The 16956-nt window shown below is 44.3% G+C and overlaps 1 protein-coding gene across 1 annotated transcript in view; it reads left to right on the top strand.

Moving 5' to 3' along the window:
* Positions 1 to 16956, top strand: part of rdh8a (retinol dehydrogenase 8a) — a 56183-nt gene that overhangs the window by 22414 nt on the left and 16813 nt on the right. The window contains exons 3-4 of the mRNA XM_072248162.1: positions 7112 to 7267; positions 16744 to 16923. Coding sequence (XP_072104263.1) covers positions 7112 to 7267; positions 16744 to 16923 — 336 coding nt within the window. The remainder of the gene's footprint in view (positions 1 to 7111; positions 7268 to 16743; positions 16924 to 16956) is intronic.

Raw genomic sequence — 16956 nt, 5'->3', positions numbered from 1 at the left:
AGGTTCTTGATTAGTCAGAGCATGAAAGATTATGGGGAGAAGGCAGGACAATGGGGTTGAGAGGATCAGCCATGATGAAATGGTGGAGGAGACTCAATGGGCTGAACGGACTAATTCTATTCCAATGTCTTATGGTCTTGAGTGTTTTTTAAATGTATTTAAGGAGCCTACCTCAACCATTTCTACCTCTAGCTCTTTCCATATAATGACCACCTTGAAGGTGAGAAGGTTGCTCTGTTTCCTGTTAAACTTTTTCCCTTTCATCCTAAGTGTATGTCATTGAGCTCTTGATTCCCCAACACTCAGATAATGGATTTAACTTTATAATATTTCAAGAAAGAAATTCTCCATGTCCTTTGTACAGAATAATAAATATGTGTTTCACAGTTTTGGCACCCTATACTACTCAAACATCTTTGCTCCTTCCTGTTTAAATCTCTTGTGATTTTGTATAGTACCAACTGTTTCTTCATAAAAATGGTTGCAAGACTCCCAGGATGGTGTGTTGCTTCCTTGGTGTCATGGTCTCTGAATGGGCAGAGGACATTCTGAGAGAGGAAGGGCAGCCAGAGGTCTCGGTCTATATTATGTGACGACAAACCAAGTTATCAGAAGATTGACGCTGATAGAGATAAGAGAGACAATGGAGAAACATTCAAAATGCTAATAAGAGAGAAGAGAGAGATTAACAAGAAAGAAACACACTTCAGAATATTGACAGACCGGTTGCTTTGAACCTGAACTGTTTGAAGTTTGATGGACAGGCGATACCCCAGCAGGGGGATAAAAGGAACAGGTTCGTTAAGGCATGACACACACCACGAGATCATGAGATAACAAGACCCTAGAAGAGCGGTGTGCCCCCACAAGTTGGTGGAAGTTTGGAGGTCTGGTTGTGGAAGCCAACCATAGACGCACAGGGTGAAAAGGTACGATCGGCGGGAACCTGGTGTGTGTGTCCGCCCTTGCCTGGGTGCCGGGTTCACCGTGGAAGAACGGTCGTATCCGGAATGGAGGGGTCACAGTCGATGACCACAGAAGACATAAAAAAGGGTCCGCCCGAAAGCTAACTGCGAAGAAAATCAAAGGTCTGTCTGAATCAAAATTTGCATTCTCTCTCTCTCTCTCCAATGGCACAACAGCGATTACTGCGAACTGAACTAAGCTGAACTGAACTCTGCGTCACTTGAGACTGATCATTTTACCCCTAGACTGCGATAGAGCTTGATTGATTCCTATTATCCTAGTTCTGTGTACATGTGTGTTTTATCATTGCTAACCTGTTGCATTTATATCCTTACGACCAGAGTACTGTATTACTTATTTCTTTAATAAAACTTTATTAGTTTCTGTGAAACCAGACTCCAACTGAGTGGTCCATTTCTGCTGGTTTGGCAACCCAGTTATGGGGTAGGTAACAATTGGTACCAATGACATGGACAGGAAGGGAGATGAGATCATACAAAGAGATTTAGGGAGCTAGTTGAAAAGTGGGACCTCTAAGATTGTAATCTCAGAATTACTTTTGCCACATGCTACTGAAGCAAGATATGGGAAGGCAGTACAGATCAGTATGTGGCTAAGGAGCTGATGCAGCAAGGAGAGCTTCAAATACATGGGTCACTGGGATCCCTTCCAGAGCAGCTGGCACATGCACGAGAGCACTAGTGAGGCCTCACTTGGAGTATTGTGAGCAGTTTTTGGGCCCCTTACCTTGGAAAGGATGTGCTGAAACTGGAGAGGGTTCAAAGAAGGTTCATGAAAATAATTCCAGGATTGAACGGCTTGTCACATGAAAAGTGTTTGATGGCTCTGGGCCAGTGTTCACTGGAATTTAGAAGAATGAGGAATGACCTAATTGAAAATGTATTGAATGGTGAAAGGCCTTGATAGAATGGGTGTGGAAAGGATGTTTACTATTGTGGGAGTGTCTAAGACCAGGGAACACAGCATCAAAATAGAGGTGCGTCAATTTAGAACAGATGAGGAGGAATTTCTTTAGCCAGAGAATGGTGAATCTGTGGAATTCGTCACCACAGGCAGCTGTGGAGGCCAAGTCTTTATGTATATTTAAGGCAGAGGTTAATAGATTCATGATTGATCAGGACATGAAAGAATACGGAGTGGGGGGTGGGGGGTGGGTGGTGAGGCAGGAGATTGGGGCTAAGAGGAAAAATGGATCAGCCATGATGAAAAGTGGACTCGATGGGCCAAAATGGCCTAATTCTGCTCCTATATCTTATGATCTAAGAGTGACAAGTTACACCTAAACTGCTGGAGCACCATTTTTCTCATAGGGAGGTATATTAGTGCAATGGGAGGAATTAAACCTGCGCAGCAGTCAGTGAGAACAGGTTAGTCTGCAGGTGGACGGGGCTGAGAGAAAGGTAGAGGTTGGATAGACATTTGTGGATAAAGGTAGATGTTGATGAGACCACATTTGGAATATTGTGCGCAGTTCTGATCACCCAGCTGTAGGAGGGATGTCATCAAGCTGGAAAGGGTGCATGAAAATTCAAATTATGTTATTAGGACTGGAGTGCTTGAGGTATTTACGATTAAAAGATTGTTTATTGTCATTGTTAAGCGCACAAGTGTAAAGAAGAATGAAATAATTGTTACCATGGATCTGATGCAGCACACTCTGCATCCTCTACTTTTTAAGGGGACTCTGCTCTCCTGTCCTCCTGTCCACCTGGTGAATGGTGAAGCCCTTGTGAAACGGTGGAGCTGAGCATTAACCCACTACAGTGATCCAGGAGTCACACTCAAGTCCCCATCTACATTAACGGAGCTGTGGTGGAGCATGTATCAAGCTTCAAATTCCTTGGTGTCCACATTTCCGAGGATCTCACCTGGTCCCTGAACTCCTCCATCCTGATCAAAAAGGTGCAACAGCGCCTTTATTTCCTTCGGAGCATCAAGAAAGCTCACCTCTGTCCCAGGATACTGATGGACTTTTGCCGCTGTACCACTGAGAGCATACTCACCAACTGCATCTCAGTGTGGTATGGCAATTGTTCCATATTGGACCGCAAAGCACTCCAGCGTGTGGTGAAAACTGCCCAGCGGATTATCGGCACCCAATTGCCCACCATTGAGAACATCGACCATAAACGCTGCCTGGGCAGGGCGAGAAGCATTATCAGGGATGCATTTCACCCTAACCATGGACTTCTTACTCATCTCCCATCCGGTAGGCGCTACAGGAGCCTCCGCTCCCACACCAGCAGGCACAGGAAGAGCTTCTTCCCTGAGGCTGTGACCCTGCTGAACCTCTCATCACAGCGCTAAGCAGTATTGCATCTGTATTGTACTGTCTCAGTACTTTTATATTTGTGTGCTGTAGCACTTTTTTTATTCGCAGTTATTTTGTAAATAACACTATTCTTTGCATTTCTGGTCAGATGCTAAATGCATTTCATTGGCTTTGTATCTGTACTCGGCACAATGGCAATAAGGTTGAATCTAATCTAATCTAAAACAATGGGCATAACAAAACAAATGTAAAAGCAATCTTATTGTGTAAGAGTGAAGTGACAGTGCATGGAGAGGGGGAATGAAGGGTGCTGAGGAGCTGTGGAGAGGAGTGACTGATGTGGATGTAGTGGGTTAGTGCTTAGCTCCACCGTTTCACGAGGGCTTCACCATTCACCACGTGGACAGGAGGACAGGAGAGCAGAGTCCCTTTAAAAAGTAGAGGATGCAGCGTGTGCTTCATGATTAACTATTCGTGGCGCATCGACATGGCAGTTCTGTCTCAATCCTGCTCATCCGACCTGGAGCATTTATCAGTCAAGTCTTGTCCATTTTAGCTGCTGAGAGAGTTTTCCGTCATTATCCTGGTAGTGGTGTACATTCCACCCCGGCCAACATCAGACAAGCACTGGAGGAGCAGAGCACCATGATCCGAGGTCACGAGAAACCACAGCCTGATCATTGCGGACTATTTCAACCAGGCCAGCTTGAAGAAGTCTCTGACCAAATACCACCAACATAATACCTGTGGAAACAGAGGAGCCAACACACTGGACCACTGTTACTCCACTATCAAGAACTTTAACCGTGCCATCCTATGCTCACACTTTGGCAAGTACGATCGCCTGGCTGTATTTGTACTCCCCGGTGTACAGGCACAGAGTGAGGACCATGAGGGTATGGTCAAAGCAGGTGGATAAGTGCTTACACGACTGGTCTGAATTGGTGGACTGGTCAATACTCAGGGATTCATCTTCAAATTTGAATGAATATTTAACAGTTGTCACCGACCTCATTAAGACTTGTGTGGATGAGTGCGTGCCTTCGAGAAAATACCAGACATACCCAAACCAAAATCCATGGATAAACCAGGAAACTTGCAGTCTGTTGAGGGCTAGGTCCATGGCATTCAAGACTAGTGATTCAAAACCATACAAGAGGTCCAAGGACAACCTACAGAAGAATGAAGAAACAATTCCGATTGAAGTTGGAGATGGAATATGATGCAAGTCAGCTCTGGTAGGGTTTGCAGACCATTACATCTTACAATGCAAAACCTAACATCCTGAGTGTCTCCATGGCTCCCAGATGAGCTCAATGTCTTTTGTGTTGCTTTGAAAGAGAGAGTAAAACTACACCTGTGTGAAGCCTCTGTGACCTCTGTCTTGGAGGCCGGCGTCAGAACATCTTTCAAGAGGGTGAACCCTCAGAAGGCGTCGGGCCCTGATGGTGTACCTGGTAGAGCACTGAAAACCTGCACCAACCAACTGGTGGGAGTGTTTAAGGACGTCTTCAATCTCTTACTGCTGGAGTCAGAGTTTCCCAACTGCTTCAAAAGGGTTTCAAACACACTAGCTCCCAAGCAGAGCAGGGTGAGCTGCTTCAACGATTATCATCCAGTTTTGCTAACACCTACTGTGGTGAAATGCTTTGAAAGGATGGCCATGGCCAGAACCAACTCCTGCCTAAGCAAGGGCCTCAGCCCACTGCAGTTAGCTTACCACCACAATACAGTACGTCTGCAGCAGATGTAATCTCACTGGCTCTCCACTTGGCTTTGGATGACAGCAACACCTATGCCAAGCTGCGGAATATTGATCAGAGCTCGCAGTTCAACACCGTCACACGTGCAAGACTGATCAACAAGCTTCAAAACCTGGCCCTCCACTTCCCTCTGCAACTGGATCCTTGATTTCCTCACGAGGAGACCACAGTTGGATCTAACATCTCTCCTCTCACTGACAATCAACATTGGCACATCTCAAAGATATGTGCTTAGTTCACTTGCTCTACTCTCCCTACACTTGACCGTGTGCCTAGGCACAGCTCAAAATGCTATTACTATAAATTTGCCCATGACATAACTGTTGTTATGAATCTCGGATGGCGACGAGAAGGCTGGTTGAGTGGTGTAGAAACAACAATCTTGCATTCAACGTCAATAAGACCAAGGAATTGATTGTGGACTTCAGCAAAGGGAAATAGAGGGAGAACACACTATCGAGGGGACAGTAGTGGAAAGAGTGAGCAGTTTCAAATTCCTGGGTGTCAACATCTCTAAGAAATCTTTCCTGGGCCCATATTGATGCAATTACAAAGAAGGCATGACAGCCACTATATTACATTAGGAGTTGGAGGATACTTGGTATGACGCCAAAGACTTGCAAATTTCTGCAGAAGTATGGAGAGCATTCTAACTGGTTGCATCACCATCTGGTATGGAGGGGCCACTGCAGAGATCGGAAAGAGCTGCAGAAAGTTTGTAAACTCTGCCAGTTTCATCATGGGCATTGGCCTCCCCGGCATCGAGAACATCTTCAAATGGCAATGCCTCAGAAAGGTGGCAGCCATCATTAAGACCCCCATCACCCAGGAAAGGCTCTCTTCTCATTGCTACTATCAGGGAGGAAGTACAGGAGCCTGAAGACATGCACTCAATATTTTAGGAACAGCTTCTTCCCCTCCACCATCAGATTTCTAAAAAGGCAGTGAACCAGCCCATGAAAACCACCTCACTATTTTTTCTCCCTTTTTGCACAATTTACAGTATTTAATTTAATATTTTATGTATATATTATTGTAACGTATAGCTTTTTATGTATTGCATTGTACTGCTGCTGCAGAACATCAACTTTCACAACATAAACCAGTGATATTAAGCCTGATTCTGTTTCTAATGGGTGAAGGTGTTACTCAGCCGACGGCTTAGGGGAAGTAACTGATTTTTCTAGTGGCCCTAGATTGGATGCTATGTAGCCTCTTCTCTGATGGGAATGCGATAAACAGTCTATCAGCAGGGTGGGTGTGAGTCTTCATGATATAACTGGTATAAGAAGAGACTAGATAGACTGGAGCATTTTCCCCTGGAATAGAGGAGGGTGAGTGGTGACATTTATTGAGGTATGGGAGAAATAGTCGGTTGAATAGTTGCAGTCTTTTTCCCAGTGAAGCCAAAAACTCAAGGGTATAGGTTTAAGGTGAAGGGGAAGGATTTAAAAGGGCCATGGGGGGGAGGCTAGTTTTTTTCCCACACACAGGGGGAACCAGAGGCCACAGTTTAAGAATAAGGGGTAGACAACTTAGAACGGAGTTGAAGAAAAACTTTTTCACACAGAGGGTTGTGGTTCTGTGGAATGCTCTGCCTCAGAAGTCAGTGGAGGCCAATTCTCTAGATTCTTTCAAAAAAGAGTTAGATAGAGCTCTTAAAGATAGAGGAGTGAAGAGATAGGGGGAGAAGGCAGGAAAAGGGTACTGATTGTGGATGATCAGCCATGATCACAGTGAATGGTGGTGCTGGCTTGAAGGGCTGAATGGCCTACTCCTGCACCTATTGTCTATTATATGGAATGAGCTGCTGAAGGAAGATGCACAGATGGGTACAATTACAATGTTTAAAAGCCATTTGGACAGGCCCATTGATATAAAAGATTTAGAGGGATGTTGTTGAATTGGGATTAGTTGAGGTAGGCAACCTGTTTGGTATGGACAAGTTGGGCTGAAGGGCCTTTTACTGTGTTGCATGACTCTATTTCAAAATGTTTGGTTTGGGACCAGTTGGATATCTGGTGTGAAACTGCATAGTTACACCGAATGCAATACTTAGCGATTCTGTTGTTTCTTTCCTCCAAAACAGTCATTGCGACGATGCGAAATTTAGGTCGTAAAGGAAAACTCGAAGAGGCTGCCGGAGAGAGACTGAATGAAACATTGCACATCCAGCAGCTGGACGTTTGCAGTGACCAATCAGTGGCAGAATGTCTCAGCAATGTGGGAAGGATTGACATTCTGGGTAAGGATGTGAAGGTCTCATGTTCTGCACATAAGTTCCATCAACACACTTTCTCCCTGCTGCTGGGTTTCACAAGATCACCAAGATCGCCTGTGGCAAAGAATTCCACAGATGCACCATCCTCTGGCTAAAGAAATTCCTCCTCATCTCCATTCTAAATGCACATCCGCCTGTTCAGAGGCTGTGCCCTATGGTCCTAGACTCTCCTGCTACAGGAAATGTCCTCTCCACGTCCAGTCTATCCAGGCCTTTTAACATTTGATAGGTTTCAATGAAGCCCTTCTTCTAAATTGCAGTGAGTACTGGCTCACCTGCCATCAAATGCTCCTCATACGATTGCCTTTCCATCCCAGATCATTTTCTTCAGCCTCCTTTGAACCCTCTCCAGTTTCAGCACATCCTTTCTTAGATAAGGGGCCCAAAACTGCTCTCAATATTCCAAGTGGGGTCTCGCCGGTGCCTTATAAAGCCTTAGAATTCCATCCTTGTTTTTATATTCTAGACCTCTTGAAATGAATGTTAACATGGCATTTGCCTTCCTCACCATCAACTCAACCTGGAGTTCTGCATGAGGACTCCCCAGTCCCTTTGCATGTCAGATGTTTGAATTTTCTCCTAATTTATAAAACAGTCTGTGCTTTTATTCCTTCTAGCAAAGTGCATGACCATACACTTCCCAGCACTGTATTCTATCTGTCTCTTCTTTGCCCATTTTTGCAATTTGACTAGGTCCATCTGCAACCTTCCTGCTTCCTTATCCCTTCCTGCTTCCTTATCACTACCTGCCCCTCCACCCATGTTCATATTGTCCTCAGACTTGGCAACAAAGCCACAGGTTCCATCATATAAATCATTGACATACAAGGTAAAAAGAAACAGTTCCAATACTGACCCTTGTGGAACACCACTAGTCAGAACAGGCTCCCTTTATTCCCACTCTTTGTCTCCTACCAATCAGCCAATGAACTATCCCTGATAGTATCTTTCCTGTAATACCATGGGCTCTTATCTTGCTAAGCAGCGTCACTGATTCTCCTTCGTCTGTACTGCTTGTTATTTCTTCAAAGAATTCTAACAGACTTGTCAGGCAGGATTTTCCCTTAAGGAAACCATACTGACTTTGGCCTATTTTATCATGTGCCTCCAAGCACCTGAAGCCTCAGCTTTGACAATTGACTCCATCATCTTCCCTCCACTGAAGTCAGGATAAATAGCCTATAATTTCCTTTCTTCTGCCTCCTTCCCTTCTTGAAAAGTGGAGTGACATTTGCAATTTCCCAGTCCTCCAGAACCATGCCAGAATCTAGTGATTCTTGGCTCCACAATCTCTTTAACTACCTCTTTCAGAACTCTTGATGTAGTCCATCTGATCCAGGTGACTTATCTACCCTCAGACCTTTCAATTTCCTAAATAACTTCTCCCTAGTAATTGCAACTGTATTCACTTCTGTCCCCTGACACTCTTGAACGTCCAGCTTACGGCTAGTGCCTTCCACAGTGAAGACTGATAAAAATACTGATTCAGTTCATTCGCCATTTTCTTATCCCCCATTACTACATCTTCAGGGTCATTTTTAGTGGTCTAATGTCTACTCTTGCCTCTTTTTTTCACTCCTGATATATCTGAAAATGCTTTTAGTGTTATCTTTGATAATACTGGCAAGCTTAACTTCATATTTCATCTTTTCAATCCTTATGGCTTTTTAGTTGCCTTCTGTTTGTTTCCCATCCTCTAACTTCCCACTAATTTTTGCTCTATATTATGCCCTCTCTTTTGCTTTTATGTTGACTTTGATTTCCCTTGTCAGCCACAGTTGTGTCATCTTTCCCTTCAAATACTACTACCTTTTTGGGTATCTCTCCTGTGCCTTCCGAATTGCTCCTGGAAACTCCGGCCATTGCTGCTCTGCCACCATCCCTGCTAGTGTCCCCTTCCAATCAACTTTGGCCAGCTCATCTCTCATGCCTCTGTAATTCCCTTTACTCTACTGTAGTACCAATACGTCTGACTGTTGCTTCTCCTCTGAAATTGCAGGGTGAAGCTCATAGCATTAATTTTTGTGCAGGGAAATGTAACTTTAGTCATCACGAGATATTTGCTTGCAATGAGTAATTTGAAATTTTATTCATAGGAGCTCAACATACTTCCGTTATCTATTTCCTTCATAATTTTAAAAACTTCTATAACGTCATCACTTTATAAGGCCTCTTACACTCACAGCCTATGCAGATCATAAACACATGAAATTCTGCATTTGCTGGAAATGTTGAGCAACACACACAATTCTGGAGGAACTCAGCACGTCAGGCAGCATCTATGGAGGGGGAAACAGTAGGCGCTTCACGCTGAGGCTCTTCATCAGCACTTGAGAGGAAGGAGGAAGAAGCCAGATACACAGGTGGGTGGATGGGGTAGAGTACAAGATGGCAATAATAGATGAGGGGGAATGTTGGTGGGTGGAGGAGGGAAGATGAAGTAAGAAACTGGAAGGTGATAGGTGGAAGAGGTAAAAGTCTGGTGAAAAAGGAATCTAATAGTTGAGGAGAGTAGACCATGGAGAAAGCGAAGGAGGAGAGGAGCCAAAAGAAGGTGATGGATAGGTGAGGATAAGAGAAGGAGTGAGAGGGTAACCAAAGTAGGGGGCAGAAAAAGAGGGAGGGTAGAGAAATTACCGAAAGTTGGAGAAACCGATGTTCATGCCATCAGGTTGGAGGCTAACCAGACCAATTATGAGCTGTTACTCCTCCAAACTGAGTTTGGTCTCCTCGTGGCAGTAGAGGAGGCCATGGACAGGCACGTTAGTTTGGGAATGGGAAATTGAATTGAAATGGGTTGCCACCAGGAGATCCGCCTTTGTGGTGGACAGGGATTTCCCTCCACAGATCCTGCATGACTTTGAGTTCCTCCAGCATTTTGTGTGTGTATTGCTCAGCCTAGGAATCTCTCCTTGTAATTCAAACCCTCCAGTCCCTCAGCAGGAACACCTAGGTTTAAGTTGATCTGCAAAGGGTGTGGGAAGGGAATTAAGAAGCTTCATTTCACTGAGCCTGGAACGGGGTGTGTTTAAATTAAAACAAACACATCACATTACAGATCCTTTTGAGGTTATAGTAGGGACCTTTTATCAATGAACCGTTCGTTACCGGAGTAGTTTGGAAATCAGAAGTGCAGCTACGAACTGAGCTCCCATGTGGCAGAAGATGCCTGCAGCCCTGCTGCAGCTACCAAATCCTAAGTATTTGTTCATATATAAGAACAGAATATACATAGGTCAGGCTGTTGTAAACTGAGGAGGATCTGTATTAAAACCTGAAAGCTTGGTAAGCTATAACCCACAAGTTAACAGACAGAGATGGGCACTGGGAGTAAGGCAATTTTTAAACAAAACATATACATTTTGGGATTGAGTGGCTCTGGCAGTGTCTGGATGTATTGTCCAACAGTATTCCCCCTTGAGAAAATGATAGTGACCTGCTGCAGTCGTGATGAAGATCCCACAGTGCTAATTGCTGAGGGAGGTCCATTATGCACACTCGGTGACAATGAGGAATCGGTGATCTATTTCCACATTACAATGGGACGCAAATTTCAGGGAATGTTGTTCCCTTGCACCTATGGACTTCCTGTGTCCAGCCTATTTGGGAGAAATTTTAGAGTTTGAGGTATACTTGCTAACACTGGAGAGTCTGGGGCTTTTCCCCTGGAGTGTAAGAGTCAGAATCAGGTTTATTAACACTGACATAGAGTACGACACAAAATTTGCTGCTTTGTGGCAGCAGTACTGTGAAATACATAAATGATACTATAAATGGCAATAAGAAATGCATATTAAAAATAAGTAATGCAAAAATAATGAGGTAGTGCTCATAGGATCATTATAAAGTTTATAAAGACATATAGAATCACGAGGAGCAGGGATAAGGTGAAAGGTCGGTCTTTTCCCAAGGGTAGTGGAGTCTAAAACTAGAGGGCATAGATTCAAAGTGAGGGGAAGGATTTAGAATGAACCTTTTACACTTTATAAGACCATAAGATATAGGAGCGGAAATAGGCCATTCTGCCCATCAAGTCTGCCCCGCCATTCAATCATGGGCTGATCCAATTCTTCCAGTCATCCCCACTCCCCTGCCTTCTCCCCATACCCTTTGATGCCCTGGCTAATCAAGAACCTATCTATCTCTGCCTTAAATACACCCAATGACTTGGCCTCCACACCTGCTTGTGGCAACAAATTCCACAGATTTACCACCCTCTGACTAAAGTAAATTCTCCGCATCTCTGTTCTAAGAGGACAGGTACTCCGTAATCTCATCCCTGACAATTGATTCCAACAACTTTCCAACCACTGTATTGTTACGATAACTGCATTGTTATTGTTTTACCTTATTCTAGCTCAGTGCACTGTAATGATTGAACTGTATAAACAGTATGCAAGACATGCTATTCACTGTACCTTGCTACGTATGACAATAATATAGCAATCACTGAAGAACACACACAAAATGCTGGAGGAACTCAGCAGGCCAGGCAGCATCTATGGAAATGAATAAACAATCAATGTTTCAGGCCAAGACCCTTCATCAGGACTGGAAAGGAAGGGGGAAGACACCAGAATAAAATGTGGGGGAGGGGAAGCTGGAAGGTGAAAGGTGAAGTAATCTGATAGAAGAGGAGAGAGGACCACAGAAGAAAGGGAAGGAGGAGGGGACCCAGGGGAGCTGATAGGCGGGTGAGAAGAGGGAAGAAGGGAGGGAATTATTTTTTTACAGGAAGGAGAAATCTATATTCATGCCATCCAACTAGAAGCTACCCAGACGGAATACAAAGTGTTACTCCTCCACCGGGAGGGTGGCTTCATCGTGGCACAAGAGGAGGCCGTGGACCGAGATGTCGGAACGGGAACGGGAATTGAAATGTTTGGCCTCCGAGGAGGAACCGCTTTGGGCGGATGGAGTGGTCCCTCACTAGCGTAGAGGAGGCCGCATCGGGAGCACCGTACGCAATAAGACATCCCCAGCAGATTCGCAGGTGGAGTGTTGCCTCACCCAGAAGGACTGTTTGGGGCCCTGAACGGAGGTGAATGGCCAAAGGTAGCACTTAAGATGCTAGCAGGGATAAGAGTGGCAGTTTTCCACACCAAGGCCGGTGGGTGTATGGAGCAGGCTGCCAGAGGAAGTGATAGAGATGGGTAAAATTAGAACATTTAGAAGACATTTGGATAACTACATAGATAGAAAAGATTTAGAGGGCTGTGGAGCAAACGCAGGCAAATGGGACTAGATCAGGCAGGCAACCCGGTCAGGATGGTCGAGTTAGGTTGAAGAGCCTGCATCCATGCTGTAAGTTCTGACTCTTGAGTAAGTGTGGTGCATTTTATACAGGGGGAATTGGTAGTGGAGGAATGGCTAATATATTTGCAAGCAGTTTGAGGCTCCTTATTTAAGAAAGGATAGGCTTTGGAGACAGTCCAGAGGAGGTTCTCAAGAATGATCCCAGGAATGAAAGGTATGAAGACTGTTTGATGGCTCTGGGCCTGTAGTCGCCGGAGTTTAGAAGAACGAGAGCAGATCTCATTGAAACCTATCGAATATTGAAGGACTTAGATAGAGTGGATGTTTCCTGTAATGGGGGAGTCTAGAACCCGAGGGCACAGCCTCAGAATACAAGGATGTCCCTTTAGAACAGAGATGAGGATCTTCTTTAGCCAGAGGATAGTAAATCTGTGAAATTAATTTCCACATATAGCTGTGGAGGCAAAGCCATTGGGTATATTTAAAGCAGTGGTTGATATGTTCTTGATTAAGAAAGTGTGTCAAAGGCTATAGGGAGAAGGCATATGACTGGTGTTGAGAGGGGTAGTAAATTAGCCATGATAGAATGGTGGAGCACACTCAGTGGGCCGAATGGCCTAATTCTGCTCCTATATCTTATGGACTTGTAACAGAGGGGTACCAATGCAGAGGGTGCTCTGTCCTTGAAGTTATTGAGCCTGAAGGATGTTGGAACTGAGCTCATCCGGCAAGTGGAAAGTATTCCATCACATAACTGACTTGTGCCTTGCCAAGAGGTGAAGTACAGACTGCAGGGTACCAGGCTCTGCCTCACTATCCATCACGTGCCTGAATTTCTGGCCAAAACATTGATGGATGATGGCAAAGCTACTGAATATCAAGGGTGTGTTGTGAAATTTTTTCTTGTTAATGTGCATTGCCTGGCACATGAGACCATAAGACATAGGACCAGGATTAGGCCATTTGGCCCATCGAGTCTGCTCTGCCATTCAATCATGGCTGATCCTTTTCTTTTCCCCCTCAGCCCCACTCCCGGCCTTCTCCCCGTATCCTTTGATACCGTGTCCAATCAAGGACATATCAAGCTCTGCCTTAAATATACCCAATGACTTGGTCTCCACAGCTGCCTGTGGCAACAATTCCACAAATTTACCACCGTCTAAAGAAATTTCTCTGCATCTCTGTTTTAAATGGATGTCCTCTATCCTAAGGATGTGACCTCTTGTCCTAGACTCCCCCACCACGGGAAACATCCTTCCCACATCTACTCTGTTTAGGCCTTTCAACATTCAAATGAGATGAGATCCCCCCTCATCCTTCTAAATTCCAGCAAGTACAGACCCACAGCTCATATGATACCTTATATGATAACACTTTCATTCCTGGAGTCATCCTTGTGAACCTCCTCTGAACACTTTCCAATGCCAGTACGACTTTTCTTAGATGAAGAGCCCAAAACTGTTCACAATACTCAAGGTGAGGCCTCACTAGTGCCTTATAAAGCCTCAGCATTACATCCCTGCTCTTGTATTCTAGACATCTTGAAATGAATGCTAACATTGCATTTGCTTTCCTCACCTCCGACTCTATCTGCAAATGAACCTTTAAGGAGTCTTGCACAAGGACTCCCAATTCCCTTTCCAACTCTGATTTTTGGATTTTCTCCCCATTTAGAAAATAGTCTGCACATTTATTTCTACTACCAAGGCGCTGACCATGCATTTTTGAACATTGTATTTCATTTGCCACTTTCTTGCCCATTCTCCTAATCTGTCTAGGTCCTTCTGCAGCCTACCTGTTTCCTCAACACTACTTGCCCCTCCACTAATCTTCGTTTTATCTGCAACAAAGCCATCTTTTCCATCATCTAAATCATTGATATACAGCATAAAAAGGGAGCAGTCCCAACAGTGACCCCTGCAGAACACCACTAGTCACTGGCAGCCAACTAGAAAAGGAGCCTTTTATTCCCACTCGCTTGCCTCAACCAATCAGCCAATGCTCTAACCATGCCTGTAACTTTCTGTAGCTCTTAATTTGGTAAGCAGCCTCATGTGTGGCACCTTGTCAAAGGACTTCTGAAAGTCCAAATATACAACATCCACTTTTATCTATCCTACTTGTAATCACCTCAAAGAATTCCAGCAGGTAAACAGGCAAGATTTTCCCTTAAGGAAACCATGCTGACTTTGTCTTATCTTGTCCTGTGTCACCAAGTACTCCATCGCCCCATCCTTAACAATTGATTCCAACATCTTGCCAACCACTGAGGTCAGGCTAACTGGTCTGTAATTTCCTTCCTGCTGCATTCCTCCTTTTTTAAAGAGTGGAGTGACATTTGCAATTTTCCAGTCCTAAAGCAACATGCCAGAGTCCAAGGATTTTTGAAAGATCATTGCTAATGCCTCTACGATTTCTAATGCTACCTCTTTCAGGACCCTAGGGTGCAGTTCATCTGGTCTGGGTGACTCATGTACCCTTAGGTCTTTCAGCTTTTTGAGCACCTTCTCCCTTGTAATAGTAACAGCGTCCACTTCTCTTCCCTAGCATCCCGTCAATGTCTGACATTCTGTTGTGTGAATGTTACTTTAGCCAATCCCTGTAAGGTTTCTAGGTCTTGTGATGTGCATGCATGGACTGTTCTTTTTGCTGTGGAATCACAAGTGGAGCTGAGCATGGTGCAATTATCATGATCATCCCAAATTTGAGCTTATGATGGAAGAAAAGTCACTGATGAAGCAGCCAAGGGTCGCACAGACATGTTCTGGGACCTTGACTGACCACCAGCCACCGGAACCAGCTTCCTTTGTGGACAGCATGACTTCAACCTTTTGACCAATGTTACCAGGTCTCGAGACCCCGAGTTGCAGGGAGAGGTTGGGCAGGCTCGGAATTTATTCATTGTAGGAGACTGAGGGTTGATGTTATAGTGGTGTATAAAATCATGTGGGGCAAAGAGGAGTGAATGCATGCAATCCTTTACCCAGACAAAGGGCAAAAACTAGAGGGCAAAGTTTAAGGTGAGGGATTAATAAAATTACAAGGGACGTGAGGGGCAACTTCTTCATGCAATGTGGAGGGTGTATAGAATGAGCTGCCAGTGCAGGTATAAACGTGACATTTAAAAGATGCTTGGGCAAATACATCGAAAGGAGAGGGTGAGAAAGTAGGCCAAATATGACCAATTGAGTTTAAAAGGGTCTCGGCCTGAAATGTTGGCTCCTTATTCTGCTGTATAACTGCTGCCTGACTGCTGAGTTCCTCCAGCATTTTGTGTGCGGAACTAGATTAGAAGGCCATCTTGGTTAGCAAGGACGAAGTTGGCCTGTTTCCATGCTGGATTCTTTACCTCTTGATGCTTATTGACATTTATGTTACCAGGGCTGCTTGATGCAAACTCAGTCAAATGCTCCCTTTTTGAGCAGGAGGAACAATGAGCTGAGTAACCCACTGTGCCTTAAATTCCTACAATTCCATTTATCAGACCTATAGGTTTTGAGGAGAGTCGTAAACAAAATGAATCAGAGGCTAGTGAAGGTTGATTAGAGGAAGTCAGATGTGAAAGAAACCAGGGCTAGAGAGGCACTGTAGATTAAAAAATTAAACTTTAAAGACTCTATAAATAATTTTCACCTCTTTGGTTTAACCTACAGTTATCTTTTCCTCGGGTTTACCCCTTCCATACCTGAAGACAAATTCTTCAAACAGGACCAAGATTATTAGCCTCTATTGCCTCAACCGCAGAATTAAGTATGTTTACCCCATGAATAATACTTGACACATTTCCACATCCAGGGAACATGAAGTGTGTCGATTTTAAATTAGAATGGAACACGTTCTGCTTTCAGTACTTTTATTAATTTGTCACTTATTTTTAAACTTTTCACTTGGAGATACAGCACTGTAACAGGGCCTGCCAGCCCAATGAGCCCGCACCTCCTAATTACACCCATGTGACCAATTAATCTATTAACCTGTACATCTTTGGAATGTGGGAGGAAACTGGAGCACCCGGAGGAAACCCATGCAGTCACAGGGAGAACATACAAACTCCTTACAGATAGTGGCGGTAATTGAATCTGGGTCACTGACACTGTCAAGGCAATACCATTACACTAACTGCTGTGCTACCATGCTGGCCCTAAACAATTTTGACTATTAATTCTTCGACTTTATTTGTCTAGTGAACAACGCAGGGGTTGGAAAAATTGGCCCCATAGAGAGCCTAAGCATGCAAGAAATCAAGGACATGTTTGACACAAACTTTTTTGGCGTTGTTCGGATGGTCAAGGCAGTGATCCCGGATATGAAGAGAAGAAAAAGTGGTCACATTGTTATGATGAGCAGTGTGATGGGACTTCAAGGTATCTGATTAATGGATAAATTTCTCTTGTTGA

The sequence above is a fragment of the Mobula birostris genome, chromosome 32 (assembly GCF_030028105.1).
Source record: "Mobula birostris isolate sMobBir1 chromosome 32, sMobBir1.hap1, whole genome shotgun sequence".
NCBI classification, from domain to species: Eukaryota; Metazoa; Chordata; class Chondrichthyes; order Myliobatiformes; family Myliobatidae; genus Mobula; species Mobula birostris.
The sequence above is the reverse complement of the archived record's forward strand: the minus strand, read 5'-3'. Positions and strand labels throughout refer to the sequence as shown.